The following is a 16,443-nucleotide window of genomic DNA, read 5'->3' on the forward strand; positions in this document are numbered from 1 at the left end:
TTTTGAATTTAAGTTAAAAAGAATGTGAGGAATGTGCTTAAATTACTATTTATTTATTATTTATTGATCAAATCAAGTAATTTAAAGGTAAATTAAAAAAATTAAAAAAATCTATATAAAATTGCATTAAAAATAGAAAAAATATTATCAAAATGAAATAAAATAAGCTTTCTGGACAAAAAAAAAAAAAGTCTAATTTTAGGGCTTCGGGTCATTTTGATCCGCGAGGGAAAGAAAGTGCGAGTGAAGGTTGAAGGTTAAAGGGAGAGTAAAAATACTGTCATCATTCACTGTCCAAAACTCGTATGCTTTTCACTTTTCTGCAGAACACAGACACACACAAAAAAGAGGTTTGATGTCACTGAGATTCAGTGAGACTTGGAATAAAGCCACTTTTAAGTCACTTTCATGTCTGGTTTGAAGCTTGAAACTTTTTTGACCAAATTGACTTTTATTAAACAGTACACTCTTTAAAATTAAAGGTTCCAAAAGGGGGTTTGGCCAGCAATGCTGATAGAAGAACGAACCATTAACCTTTCAGCGATCAGTTCTTAAAAGAAACTTAACTTTTTTTCTCAGTAAAGAACATATTAATAATCTAATGAACCTTTTGTGGAATGGAAAGGTTCCAAGCCAAGGTTCCATTAAACCATTGATGCAAATAAAGTTCTTTTTTAAGTGTGTATGGAGAAACAGATCTGAAACAGCTGAAACTTCTTTTGTGTTCCACAGAAGAAGGAAAATCATACGAGTTTACAGCGACGTTGCAGTCGAGGGAGCAGGGCAACTGTGTTTTATAATGTTCCTTTGTTTGTTCACCTTTATTGAACAAGGCAAGCAAGCCAGTTAAGAGTTATTATTATCTTATTTACAGTGATGGCCTGGCTATATGTATATATATATATACAGGGAATAAAACTAACTTTTTGCCACACCTGCCAAATGCCGGTAACGATGTACAGGCCATGAAACTGTTTTTGCAAAAATAGGGAGTTATGAATGTTATGAAATTTTAGATACCAGTGAAAATTCACAATTTTCTGTTCCAATTTCAATACCACAGCTAAAACTATACCAGCCTTACTAATGATTAAAACCTAAAACATTATTAAAGACATGTAAACAGTCAAAAATCAAAACAAATAATACAATTATAAGTAACAGCACAAAAAAAAAAAAATACAATAGAACAATTAAACAAATGAAATAGACAGTGCAGGTCTAGCAGAAGTATTTAGGTACAGAAATGGAGTAAAGTAAGCAAATGTAAAATAACACGGCATAGTTTTCACTGTATAAATGAAACATAGATTAATCCTTATTAAAGTTACAAAAGTTATTCAGTCTAGAGAAGTGAGTGTTTTTCACATTAGAAACGCAGGGAGCAGCGAGTAATGACTCGAGATCTTTTCGCATCTTCTTCCGCTTGAGTATTTAAACTGGCAAGGATTAAACTTTCGTGACGATTGACACAGTTTCATATTCTCGCCAACTCTGATTTTATATTAATATATTGCCCATATAGGTCTACATATTTATAGCTCTCACATTTATAAAATTTGTCAGCTCTTCTTTGGACAAGCTTGATTTATGCATTTGTGTCTCCGAAACTTATTTTAATTAGAAACTAAAATATTTTTCATGCATGATAAAACAAATCAAATCGATTTTCAGTAATTATACCCTTGGTGAACTCCAGCGCTCCCGTCATCTATCTTTATAAAGAAAATTGTGTGAACTCGACATCTTGGGTCACGTGATCATAAATGGTAAAATGACTTGCTTTAAGTGACCATCGCATGTACCCTTTGCTAATGGCCTTGTTAAGTTAAGTTGCACTCCTCCCCTTCCCATCAGGAGCAAAAACACTGTTTGTAATTCGCCATGTGATGATATGTCAACTTCTGATTCAACCAATGAGATGAGTTTGGGGCGGGACTATCCATTTGACTGACCAGTGTTAGTTAGTCTGAGTGTTTAGAAGCAATTGCTAGTCACACATAATTAACATGCAATAGCTTGAAGTTAGGGATGCAGGATATATCGGCCACCATATCGGTATCGGCCGATATCGGTTCATTTTTGATGTTATCGTTATCGGCCTGATAAGAAAATTTGTCCAGTATATTAAAGCCGATAAATAATGTATTACTTCCTTCAGCTGAGACGCTTCAGATGCTCAATGTTCAACATGATGGTTTTGAATTGCTTGAAATATGATTGGAATCACTTCAAAAAAGGAAAATACAGTAAAGTGATACAAGTCTGTCATATCGGCTACATAACATTTTGGGACATGGCTTTTACTGGTGAGACTTTTGTTTTTGACTCTCAAAAATTATATAAAAATGTGGATTTAGATTTATCTGCCAATATATCGGTTATCGGCTTTCAAACATAAGAATTATCGGTTATCGGCCAAAATGTTCATATCGGTGCATCCCTACTTTAAGACCAAAAAGCCACATAATATGACTGATATTACAGGGTACAATTCAAATGTGCAAATGATTTTCATGTACAATTTTACTTCTTTATCAAGTTTGATTTGGTGGGATCTGTTGGGGAATGAATGATGTTATGACATTTCTCCTTAAACCTGTTACTTCCAGACCTTTTGATATCTTTATACTGCTGTCAATTTTTGCCAACTGTGTGGCCTTAGCTGTTTACATCCCCTTTCCTGAAGATGACTCCAACTCAACTAATCATGATTTGGTGAGTATTGTGGCATCTCTTCTGACTCCTCATTGGCTGTGTCATGGGATTAGTTTCTGCTAATTGAGATTAGATGAGTGAATTAAAGTGGACTTACATGAGCACAAAGGCAAATTTGCAAACACTCAAAAGCGGTTAATTTGCTCTGTTGTTCTCTTTTGTAGCTCAATTGCATCTCATAGACCTAGATTTCAAACCTGGTCCAGAACTGCACATCTAAATGCCCTAAACACTCTACAATGAGATTAAAAGGAGATCAAATAGATACTTTTGCTGAAGTCCTTCAAACGCCAAAATACTTCAAAGTGGACAAAATACTTCAAACTGTATTTTTTTTATAATTATGGAACTATGCATATTTTAAACATTGAATTAAATGGCAGATACAGTTTATTCAGTAACCGAATTACCAATAATAGCTATAAAACAAAACAAAAAAATACACCGGGACTCTTATTTTGAAATGTCTATGCTTTACTATTGCCGGCTGCTCATTAAAAAGAGACAACCATCTGCAACATATTATAATATATGCACCATAAAATAAACAACGTCATAATTCATCAACAGTAGATCATATATAATCTTTTGGCATTAATGGCTGGTATTTATTGATTGTAAACTGCTTTGAATGTGCAACAGCACTACATTTTCAATCTGAACATGCAACGCTCATATTTATTCAATGAACAATGCCTTTTGAATCACATTAAGCCCGTATCACAATTCCTGTTATTCGCAAGCACACAAACTCAAGTGTGTAATGTCCTGGGATTCGTGCAGTCTGGTTATCATGACACTAGGCCTATAGTGTTTTTCTTGTAAATGCAGAGTGAGTTTTGCTTCTCTGAGCTCCAGGGCTTTGAGCATTGGGCTTGTCCAGTAAGATTAGCTTCAGTCGAGTCGGTCACATCAGTGTTTAACCTTTCTCTCTCTCTCTCTCTCTCTGCATTTCCATTACACTCACTCATGCATGCGCATCGATCATTTCCAGCCTACAAACCTATATTCTCAATTGCACACAAGCCTGTGGGAAAAGCCCTTTATACAAACACTGGTGAACTGTAGTAAGAGTGGTTGGCGTTTCTGAACGCAACAAGCTGTGTATTTATATTCCTCTGAGTGACACGAGTCCATCTGTAACCCGGGAGGGTGGAGGGCTGGGAAAAGAGGATCATAGGAGGATTATATCTTCACTCACTCTCTCATCTCTCTATCCACTGTCTCTCTCTTTCTCACACTACAGCCCTTATCTCAGTCGACCAGCTGTTCGATTACATGCATTCTTATTGCAGTGTTTGATTGGTAAATGAAAATGCAGTTGTTAGTTACTCACCCTCATGTCATTCCAAACCTGTGCGACTGATTTTCTTCAGTAGAATGATGAATATTTGCGTGGGTGAATCCAGTGCATTACGACTCACTTCATTGTGTAGTAAAGCATCAAGTTCACACGAGACTAGATGAAAGTGTTCTGGTCATTTTTACTGAAAGATATCCAGGATAGCAAGCGGTTCCATAGTAAAGTTGCGGCCAGTGCCAATGCGTTCCCGTGCATGTTTGCAAGCCGATGGAGGGTATAAAATCAGTGCAGGAATGAGAATCAGTTGTTCAGATCATTCTGTGTGAACAGCATATGTAATGAATGAAGTTTCTTTGAATGTCACATTTAAATTGGATAAATAGCTAATGCTAATGCTACTGTATATATACATTTTTAAGGTTATTTTTAAATTAAAAACTCGCAATTTTTCAATGTTAAAGTCCCCCTGTGGTGAAAATCCAGCTTTTAATGTAGTTTATGTGTCTATGTGGTGTTTTTAATATGCTTTAAGACAAACCATGTGTAAGTTCATAAGTCGACAGCATTGCTGAGTATTTCCTCCTTAAAACTTCAGTGAACCAAAGACAGTCTCAAACACACGCTTTGAAATCGCTGGTGTTTCTGACGTCACAAACTACCTTGTAACCAATCAGATCAACGTGTGATCGTCAACCAGTGGATCTCTGAGCTGAGTGAGTGAGTGGAGGCGGGGCTCATTTGCATATTCATAGAACCGCGCATACTAAATGAGGCAAGGGTGTCGAGTTACAGTCAAGATATTTCAAGGCATGAATATTTTTTTTTCCAAGGAAAAAAACATTTAAATATGTCATTTTGGTGATCAAAGATGAGTTTTAAGGGATATAAATATCGACTACAGGGGGACTTTAAGAACTGTTCCATTAAAGGTTCTTTAATGAACCAAAAATGGTTTGGCATTGCTGTGGAAAAAAAGAAAGAAAGGAAAACCATGTTGGAACTTTTATTTTTAAGAGTGTAGTGGATAATTTAGTGTTTTTTTTTTTGATGGATTTCTGCTTCCACGTTTGAAGTCAATATTGTTACATCTATGGGATTCATGCAGCCTTGTCCTGGGAGAAGATGCTGTTTCATAATTATTCTTGACACCATAAAAGAAGTGCTTAAAACACTCAGTCACTTCACAGTGTCGGCTTGCATGAGTTCCTGTAATGCTGACAGAGCGACAGGCTTGATATCAATGACACTCTGGAGTTTGATTTATGTAAATATCATTTTAGACGTATTCTGATACCATAATCTCAGACACGAATGCCATCTGTCCTTACTGTGAGTGTCCAAAATTATGATCTCAAAGATGATTAAAAAAGCGATTAAAAATGATATTTTAGCAGAGTAGCAGACTTAATTAAATTAAAATGTAATTACAGAAATAAAATGTGTATTTTTTGTGTATATACCATACACATATAATAATATATTTGTTATTTCTGTTGCATGAGTAGTGAACTTCAGCATCCATTTGTGAGATCTTTTGATACTGAGTAAATAAAGCTGTCTGGATAGACACCATTGTTGTGTTGTTTCCGCATTTGAAGTGGTGAGAACTGACCTGTTTTTGACACCTCAATGTCTACATACAGCATCTTTCCAAAGAGGGCTGGTAGAAATGAACAATTTCAAGTAATTAAGAGTTCTGTTGTTCCAAATATCAGCCATGCTGTGAGCAGAGGTGGACCGGGACAAAACTTCAGGCCGGGAAATCTCACACTCATCCCAGACACCCACAACACATTCTCAAACCACGGACAACCCAATTTTTTGTATGGCCATCACATAAAAATGTTAAAAGTCCCCCTGTAGTCAATCATTTTATCACTTAAAACTCATCTTTGATCACCAAAATTACATATTTAAGAGTTTTTACCTTCTTCATGCCTTAAAATATCTTGAATGTAACTCTACACCCTTGCCTCATTTAGTATGCGCGGTTCTATGAATATGCAAATGAGCCCCTCCTCCACTCACTCACTCAGCTCAGAGATCCACTCTTGATCTGATTGGTTACAAGGTAGTTTGTGACGTCAGAAACACCAGCGATTTCAAAGCGTGTGTTTGAGACTGTCTTTGGTTCACTGCAGTTTTAAGGAGGAAATACTCAGCAATGCTGTCGACTTATGAATTTACACATGGTTTGTCTTAAAGCATATTAAAAACACCACATAGACACATAAACAACATTAAAAGCTGGACTTTCACCACAGGGGGACTTTAACAAATTGTCTGAATGAGTGGTTGAATGACTCTGCAGGAAGAGGACCAGCACTGACGCACAGACAAACATGGATAAGCTAATTGATACAAACAGTGAAAAGTCCTAGTGCTGTTGGCCTGTTATGGAAATAATAAAGGTAATTGCAACCTTTTATCTCACAATTCTGACTTTATAACTCGCAATTGCAAGTTTATAACTCACAATTTGGACTTTATAACTCGCACTTGTGAGATATAAACCAGCAATTGCGAGTTATAAAGTCAGAATTGTGAGCTATAAAGTGACAGAACCTTTTTATTCTTTATTCCACAGCAGAAACAAGCTTCAATATTTATGACACACTTGAAAACAAATGAGAATTTGTTGTGTCATAACTAACTATTTAAAACTATAATGGCAAAGCCAATGACAGCTCTGTGTAACCACATCCAACTTTGCTAAGCAAGAAGTCTAACTGAGCTTCAGCAATCCCAAAACAAGCACTGGGATCACTTTACTTCGGTCCAGGTGTGTTTTAAGACAGAGCTCACTCAGCAAATGAGCATTTTATAAACTACAGCATCATCACCTGCTTTTACTGCACATAACAACCACTATAGACCCTTTAGTCTAAATCTGCCGTCCACTAAACCGGACACTACGTCACTGTGGCCATCATCAGACGTCTGTCTTCGTCCTCAGACTCAGTCCTTATGTAACTGAAGTCCACAGCGAGTGAATGTACCTGAAGTATTTGATAAGCTTAAGTGCTTTAAGACAAAGGAGGGCGGGTGACGTAAAATTAATCAATGTATTGTCAACATTCAGGTTTGGAAAAGTGCCTTATATTGCAGTATATGCATGTGAAACTCTATGACTGATTTGTTCTGCACATAGACATGCAGTGTGTGTTCAGCAATGAGATTTTATTGTTCAAATGGGATTAATCTAGTCATTGTAGCTATTCTTAGTGCTGTGGCTTAGCCATTGTCATCCTGTCGCTTGAGACGCGGCCAAAGACAACATTCGCATCAATAACCGAGGATTCACATGAAACCAGGGCCTGACTTTTGTGCCTTTATTGTATGGGGAAGCATGGACTCAAACATGAGCAGTTCACAGATTGTAATTACTGTCTAACACGTTTGCTGAGCCTGATTCACTGTGCAATGCTGAATACGACGACATATTGTGCAAAATATCCACTAGAAATAGACAAATAGCTTACAGTAAAGTAATGTTGCACAGCGTGTGTCATTTCAAAGTTATAAACGGGCTGTGGGAAGCGCTCAAGGTTGCCAGATTGGGACTTTTTGCACTTTTTGAAGCTTCCACATTTAGGATTGAATCTGGACATGGACTTGGAAACAGGAAATATATTGTGGTGGATTTTAGAAATCTGATGTGATGATTTGAATTTGTTGTTTATTTATTTGAGTGTATTGTAATTTAATGATGGACTAACAGTTTTAACACATTAAGGGGTAAAGAGAAAGGCTGTACATTTTCAGGATTGGGGAAACCAAAAACACATGTATTGGACAAACACTAAACTGTATCATTGTTCTGCCATTTTGTTAAACAAAATCAAAAGTAGCATTTTGTGCATATTGAGATTTTTCTCTTTGGTCAATCCAGGTTAATATTAATTTACTAATCACATGCTCTTGTTCCACAAATAATCAAACAAAATCAACGAGATACTAAAATCTCTGTGTTCTATCACTGTGTTTCACAGGAAACAGTAGAATATGCCTTCCTGATCATTTTCACGATTGAAACCTTCCTCAAGATCATCGCTTATGGACTGGTGATGCACCAGAACTCCTATGTGAGAAACGGGTGGAATATGCTGGATTTTGTCATCGTCATTGTTGGGTGAGTGAACAGTCACGGGCTTTTATATTCCTTTACAGGGTTACCCTTGTAAAAACGAAGTGCACTTTAGCATTATTACTGTAATAATATACTTTATAAGAATATACTTAAGTGTGAACTGTTTTCAGACACTAAATTGCATGTTAGTTACAATTAAATGAAAATGTATTTACCTTTATTAAATGCAACTAGCTCAACTTATGTGTATTCAAATATGTTTGTAATTATACATTTTAAATGATATTGCAATATTTAAAATACATTAACTTTAAATATAAAATAAAATGTTGAGGCTTTACATGTGCTTAGTCAACACATCAAAATAAGTGTACTTTTTTAAAGCATGACAAAGGTTTATTAACTTATATTTATATAAGTGTCTTTTATTTTTGTCTTGTTCGAAATATTCTAGTCACATGTGTGTGAACACACTCTCAACATTGTGACCTGTCTCCGCAATTTGATTGCTGTTTGTGACATGACTCTTATATGTGCTCATTAAAGTAATCGGCTGGCTAAGGTGGATTGCGGGTGATATATGAATAAAATGCAGGGTTCGACACAGCGTCTTGGTGTTTGCTATGAGGAATGGCATCAGCATCAGCATTGTAACCTCATGCCAATATTCATTGGCCGACAACAGTTCATGACGTCACAAGTGGAGTTACACGTCATCAGCTTTTTTGTCTTCAGGAGCCGTTTTATTTGTACTGTGTGTGTCAAAGACGAAATATGGATAAACCTAGCAGCAAGTGCTTTAGAAAGTGACTGCCTCCGTGTCCCTGTTTTATGACTGAGGCTCAGCGGAGACTTAAATCCTGGGGATTTCAGGTCAAACTGGCCGAGGAATTTGAGAAAGTGGCTTCGCTTTCTCATTCTTCGATTGCTGGATGTGTTACGGGTTGTTTTGGTTTGTGTCATGTTCAGGTTTCATGTTCTTGTCTCATGTCTCTGTCATGTTTCTTGTTTTCATGTGATTCCCTGTTATAGTCATGTGATCCTGCCATGTGTTCCCCATGTGATTGTGTCATGTTGCGATTGGTTCATTGTTTCATTGTGCACAGGTGTCCCTTGTCATTAGTCTTGTGTGTATTTAAGCCCTCATGTTTGCCACGTGTCTTCGTCAAGTATTGTTTCACTTTAACCTCTGTTGGTAAGCGCCATGTCCATGCCATTGTTTTTATGTATCTTGGATCTTGCTTTTGAGTAAATACTGCACTTGGGTTCTTCAAACTTGCCTTCAGTGGACTAATGTTACAGGATGTTGTTGGAGGAACGTTAGACAAAAATAATTTTCTCATGTAGCCTAACACAAGCAATAAAACCAACATTAGGCATTCTGAGTCAATGCAATTAATTAAACATTGCATTAAACAACACAATTAAAATAAGAGAACAAAGAATGTTTTAGTAGGCCTGTTTAACTGCAAGCTTAAAGCTAGTAAATACTTTAGCAGATTGGCTCTGCATTTAAGTGCGGTTGTCTCTTCTGAAACTCAGCAGTGTTCACCTGGCCGCTGGTCCTCTTTGTAGCAGCACGAAAAATAGGCTAAAACTTTTATTCAGATTGTGAATATATTAAAAACAAAGCGAGCAAAGCACCCTCCCTTTAATATAATCACTGTAGCTTTCAATCAGATTCAGCGTGTGTAACATTTGAGACAGGCAAAGAATCAGGCTGGGAAGCGGATCTACATACAGGTTAGATTTATTAAAGTGCGAACACAAAGTAACTGGTGAAAACAAATGAAACCAGGGAACAGGAGGAAACCCACTTAACCAGGGAATGTCCATTCAACGACTAACAGAGAACAAGTGAAACAAAGGGATATTATACACAGGCAGACAAGCTTAACACGATAACAAGGGGGCGTGGCTAATGAGAAACACATGGGGAGACTAATCAACATTAAAGCTGCTCTAAGCGATGTTGGGTGACGTCACTTCTTGTTGACGTTCGAAGTATTGTTAAACAAAACGGAGGCTAGCTCGACCCTCCCTCCTCCTCCTCCTCATCCCCTCCTCCCTCCCTCCCTCCCTCCCTCCCTCCCGTGCTTCCTGAAACAGTCATGAACCAGAAAAACTAGAAAAAACAAACTGTGTTTACCCTGTCCAGCAGAAACAGAGCCTCCTGAATGTCGGACTGGAAGCCCTTCTGCCGGCGGAGTTTTCGCCGCCTTTTGAACGCTTTTCCGATGTAAATTCGGGACTTCGCGCGTTCCTTCTCCTTTTCCCTATTCTTTGTTATTTGTCGTGTGTCGGCCATATTACAATTCTCAAGAATATAACATTTTAATGTTAGTCGTTGTTAGGACATCTCTCCTCTAGCTAACTTCCATCTTCATGCTTCTCTCTCCTCCACACCCCCCCACCCCCCCATCCCCCGATCCCCCCCCCCACCCCCCTTCATGTGCATATGCACTAACCCCCCCCCCCCATGCCATGAGATCATGACAGCGTGATTGGCTATAACGCTCAGCGCTGCAAATCGTGCCGTAATTAGAAGCCTTTAATGTTCTTCAGACAGAGCGAACACAAATAAGCACAAGACCATTTGAAAGCAGCAGTCAAATGCACCGAATTGAGTTGAAATAGTCTTGGCTATTGGACCCACAGTCTGCCCATGCCTACCGCGCGCCTGACCCACAACGCAACCGACACGTAAATATTATTCCCCCCACTGTATAAAATATTGACCTTTTCCTTATGCGAGCGAGGATTAGTGAGGATGCCCCCTGTGGAGGAGATGCTGGCCAGCTGTCTTTCACATGGTGAGGCGTCTTCGTTAAAGGCCTTGCCATCTAAACCTCTTCAGACCACCTTGTGGTTAAATGGCAAGGCATATGCAGTGACGGGTCAGGCTAGTGGAAATCAGGGAGAAGGAGAAGAACTTCCTTGATGCATTCACCCCTCGTGAATTCAACACATCAACTTGACCTTTAAAGTGACTGACTTTTCAGTGCCCTAGTAAAAATGCATAGCAATGAGAAATCATGAATAATTTCCACAATGTACAAAAAAAGTATTGAGTCCTAAAATCACAGAATGTCAGGCTACTGTAAAATACGGTAAAACTTTTTGGAAGTGAAAAGTAGGGTCTACAGTTTAAAACGATATTGTCACATTCTTGTTCTGTCTAGTCTTAGTTTTCATTGTCTTTGTTTGGTTTAGTCCTAGTGTACTCATCTGTTGTCATAGTTTCTAATTAGTTACACCTGTTCCCAGTTCCTTTGATTAGTCTCCCTGTGTGATCATTTATCTTAGTTACTTTTGTTCAGTGTTCAGTCTCATTTATGTTCATGTGGTTGTGCTATTCTGTAGTCCTGCTGATCTCCTGCATGTTACATTTTGGATTTATTCATTAAAGACTGTTTTTGTTGATCTCCTTCGTCATTGTGCGCTTTGTACAGCCACAATGTTGCATATATACTATTTAACAAGAAAATAATAAGTCAATTATTGTCAAAATTGTTTTTTTGTAAATAAATATATGAGCAATTTTATAATTTATAGTAAAAAACAGTAAACGGGCATTCCCAAAAGCTTTTGTGTTATGCATCACATGTGCATATTTTATTTAAATTACTTTTTTCTTATTTTTGTTATGTACAGTAGTTTGTCAATTACGCAAACCCACAAGACTTTTGCTAATGAAGATATTTTTTATATAAGTAATCCATATAAACCAAGCAGTTAAACAACATCTAATGAAGAGACTAATGAAGTCTACATCTAATGAAGTTAACTTAATCTGATGAACGGGTTTAATCTAGGCTTTTACTCGTAAGAAAAATGTTGCTCAAAGCACATTCATAAAACACATCAAATATGGTAAACATCAGTTCTCACCTAAAAGTGCTAGCTTTTGTGTTTAGCATCAAATGTGGTGTTCAAATGCATGTGTTTAATGATGTTTTAATGATGGAGAATTGGTATTTTGGGTTGGCCTACAAATCGACTTCATGATTAAACAGCTCTGTTGGAAGAAGCTCATGTCAACTAGTAATTGTTGAAAGGATTTTAGTAAATATGCCAAGGATTTTGGCACAAAGCTGGCAACTGTTCACAAGGGCTTACAACCTGATTAAATGTCTGATCTATGATCTATGACCTGATTTAATGTGATTAACTGCAGTCAGGCAGGAAGGAATCCAGTGCATGAGGTCAGAGGTCATGGTAGATGTCGGCTCCTTAGGGATCACGCTGAATCTCATCTGTGGCGTCCTCTAGCCCTGGCGCGAGATGAGTGTCATTTCATACAGATCCATGAAATAAGAAAAAGAGAAAACCATTTTATTTACACCCTGGTCACTAAGAAAAATGCCCTCTGAAACAAATTCGAGACTAATTTAAATCTGATCACCTAAACCATTTCAGGAGGTGGTTTGAGAAGCATTCCAGGCTTAACTGGACAAGTTTAGATGCATGTAGTTGTTGAAGCCACATATGTAAAAAAAAATTCTCCCAAACTAGGCCCATTATGTCCTTGAGTTATTTGTAATGTTGCACTGCCTTTAGCTTGTGTCTTTGTCATTACTATAGCTTTCACACTTGTCAACATCAGCATTTTTTTTTTCAGTGCCATGAAATTTCACAACAATATAGTGTAACTTTCCTAAACTTCTTGAATATTGCTTTTCATCTCACTTAACCAACATAACCATCTGTGCAAAGTTTACCTTGTTAGTAGTTTGTACTGTAACTGTATTTAACAGACCTTTGATGCAGGTAAATTTTTTTGTCTATATCTATTTGCACATGATTAAGAACACACACAGTAAATTCCTTTTGCAGTGATGTCATATAGAGAAACCATTTTTTTGATTCCCTATAGAGCCTTTCTGTGAATATTGCTTAAAATAACCAGGATATTTCAGGAAGTGTATACCTTCATGATCCCTGGTTTCTGGGTGAGGAGCATGCACGTTCAGTACTCGAGGGTTCTGAATGCGACCATTGTGACAAGATCACAATGAGGAACCTTATTCTTGAGGGGATGGAGGACAAGCATCTGCACCTCGTGGCTCAGGCCCCGCTGTAGCTGTAGCCTGGAAGAGGAGGATGCGGTTGAGGAGGGCGAGGATATTATTTGTACTGAGCCCTCTCAGCTTGCAAACACCATATACGGGGAGCTGTTAGATGTTATGGCCTGCGCCAGAACCAGAATGGATCTGGTATGGGGGCATGAGAAACAGGAAGTTCCTCGTCGCAGAATCTATGGGCAGTTCCTGTCAGGCCATAACTGTCCCTCCCCCATGAGCCCTCCGTTTCTTCCTGTAGAGAACTTAACTTCTGGAGAAGTCGTGGAAGAAACCGTATTCATTCTAACATTCGAATTATGCGAATGTGGAGGGGATGCGCAAGATATGTGAGGATGCCCCCTGTCAAAGAGACGCTTGCAAACTATCTCTCACAGTGTGAATCATCCTCTCTGAAAGCTCCTTGCCATCTAAGCCGCTACAAACCACCTCGCGATTAAATGGCAGGGTGTATGTGGCAGCGGGTCTTACACACTATGGCTGTGTTGCAGGCCTGCCAGGCGGATCTGCTGAGAGATCTGGATCAGGGGCAGGGGTTGTCTCCTAAAGCAGTCTCTGAACTGCTTTGTACCACAGACTTAGCCAGCCAGCCAAGCTACCAAACAAACAGCCGCTGCGATTGGTCGTTCAATGGAAGTGATGGTGGTGAGGTCGAGGCACTTGTGGCTAAACCTGCCAGACATCAGGGAAAAGATAAAAATGTTCTCCTCGATGCCCTGGTCTTGCCTTCTGAGCTTTTCGGCACATCTGTGGAAATGGTGATTGAGAGATTTAGAGAGGCAAGGGCGCAGTCAACAGCGTTCAAGTACATCCAAATTCACCCAAAGCCTCTGGGGGTCCTGGCCCGTCACAGTCTGATAACTGGAGGCAGGCCAGAGGAAGACCATGGTCACTCATGCACCGTCTCTGAGGAGTATAGAGCATAGAGGAGGCGTGACGCCAGGAGGAAGAGAAAAGACTTGAGCGAGGTAATTAATAGGAAGCGGTTCAGTAAGGAAGATCGGATTGCTCAGGAGCAGTAACAAGAAGTAACACCGAGAAGGGTGTGGGGGCACAAAAGGTTGTGCCAAAGTGCTTACAACAGGCTATGAGGCTGGACCGATGATGCAATTGGCAAGTTTTGTACAAATTCGCAAACCGCCTTCTGACAGTTCACATTTCTTGATGGTTAAGTATTTTTCAATTCCTTCCCCAAATAAATTTGGGTATTTAAGTAAGGAAACACTTCTGGTGTTGGAAACCAAAGTAACAAGAAGTCTGGACAAAATCCTGCTCTTGTTGCTTTCATCATACTAATCTTAGTATTAGGTTTCCCCTTTGTGAAGCAGCGGCTCCAAGGTCTATAGCCTTAAGTGACTTAGGCTCCCTTTGGTTAGTTGCTTAGAGACCCCTTAGGATAGAGCAGGATAATCGAAGCTAGGTCGGGACAGTTTTATCCCTCTGCTTAATTGTTCCCCTTCCCAGCTATGTTGTTGTGGAGAAGGGTTGCTCCCCTCTGGTGGGATACTACTTCTACCCCACAGGGTTGGGCAAAATGAGCTAAAGTAGTGGGAAATTGGATCCCTCTGTTTAGTTTATCTCCCTCTCCAACGATTGTTGGATTGTGAAGTAGGGTCTTTGTTCCCCTTTGATCGGGTACCCGCCTTAGGTTTGAAGCAGGGTAAACTGAGTATTGTAGGACATTATATATTCCCTCTATTTAGTTTGCTTCCTTCTGCAACTACTGTTGGGTCTTTAAGTAGGGGTGTATACTCCCTTTTGGATGGGTGTGTTTTTTAAGGCCTCTCTATTTGACCCATGTTGAACATGATACAGAAATAGACAATGCTAACAAGTTGAGGAAGTTTGACTAGGGGGCGGCCCTCCTTGTTATCTGTCACTTACTATTGCTAGCGCTAGTAAAAAAAACGAACTAATCGCTGGTTATAACATGTCTTAGATGAGTGTTTTACCTAAAGCAGTGTTCAAGCTGCCTCACACAGTATTCTTGGGTCTTTACATTTACATTTATTCATTTAGCTGACGCTTTTATACAAAGCGACTTACAATTGCTATATATGTCAGAGGTCGCACGCCTCTGGAGCAACTAGGGGTTAAGTGTCTTGCTCAGGGACACATTGGTGTCTCACAGTGGATTCGAACCCCGGTCTCTCACACCAAAGGCATGTGTCTTATCCATTGCGCCACCACCACCCCTAAGTAGGTTTAATATTCCTTGAGGTTGAGCCTCTCCTGTGCCTAAGACTCCCACTTGGAGGAGCAGCAACATCAATGTTTGCAGCTGCTGAGGTTTTAGCGCGTTGTTTGCTCTCTTTGGTATGATGCTGTTTAGGACCTTAGGGTTGAGTAAGGTGTTTATTCCCTCCCCAACTATCTTGGGTCTTAAAGTAGGGTCCTTTGATGCCCTTTGAAGCTCTAGTTGATCCATGTTAAGAACCTAACAAGTAGAGGTAGCTTGCCTGATAAGTATTCATCCTTGTTATTCTGCACTCTTTCTTTAGATGAGTAATAGAAGTCTTGCTGGATCCTGAAGAAATACAAGCAGGGAGAGAGCGCTCTCCCCCAATTGTTCTGGGCTAGGTATGTAGAGCGGGAGCTCCCCTGCATCTCCCTGAAGGGTTGAGTTTGATGGCGAGAATCTTTAGCAACTATGTTTCTCGTATTTGCATCCTTTCATATAAAAGTTAGGGTTGCATTCTCCCCCTGGAAGTAGTTGTAATATCCAAGGTCATAATTGAAAATACTCTCCCTTTGGCGAATACTCCTTCAAAGGAGGGTTGTTGAGGCCAGGACTTCATTTGTTATAAGAGCATAGAAGCATGGATATCTTAAATTATTGGAAGATAGTGGCTTAGGGAGTGGTACCACTAGACAGTATATATGAGTCTTTGGGAATGCACCCTTGATTGACACTCTGACTCTGACTTATGTTATCCCCATTATATGTGTGCAAATTCACAGCTAGAGTGGTGGGTATTTGTTCCCCATAGTGTCAATCCAAGATGCAGTGTTGAAGTTCCACTTTGAAAAGGAGCGTCTCAGGTTCCGTCTGTAACCATGGTTCCCTGAGAAGGGGAACAAGACACTGCTTCTCGTTGCCATGCCTTTGGCCTGCCTGCGTGTCTCCTTCAGACAAAAGACGTATATTGATGTAAATATATGTGACGTAAATTTATGACGTATATTACAAGCACCCTCTTATACTCATGAGCGCTCCGCTAATGATGTCATGGACTGTCTCGGGCATTAAA

The 16,443-nt window shown here is 39.2% G+C and overlaps 1 protein-coding gene across 6 annotated transcripts in view; it reads left to right on the forward strand.

Moving 5' to 3' along the window:
• The window catches only part of cacna1db (calcium channel, voltage-dependent, L type, alpha 1D subunit, b), a 99,400-nt gene that overhangs the window by 8,723 nt on the left and 74,234 nt on the right, over nucleotides 1-16,443 (forward strand). For all 6 annotated transcript variants that reach the window (XM_082188662.1, XM_082188665.1, XM_082188663.1 and 3 more), the window contains exons 3-4: nucleotides 2,613-2,718; nucleotides 8,014-8,153. In XM_082188662.1, coding sequence (XP_082044788.1) covers nucleotides 2,613-2,718; nucleotides 8,014-8,153 — 246 coding nt within the window. The remainder of the gene's footprint in view (nucleotides 1-2,612; nucleotides 2,719-8,013; nucleotides 8,154-16,443) is intronic.

This window comes from Leuciscus leuciscus, assembly GCF_965113295.1.
Source record: "Leuciscus leuciscus genome assembly, chromosome: 13".
In the NCBI taxonomy this organism is placed as follows: Eukaryota; Metazoa; Chordata; class Actinopteri; order Cypriniformes; family Leuciscidae; genus Leuciscus; species Leuciscus leuciscus.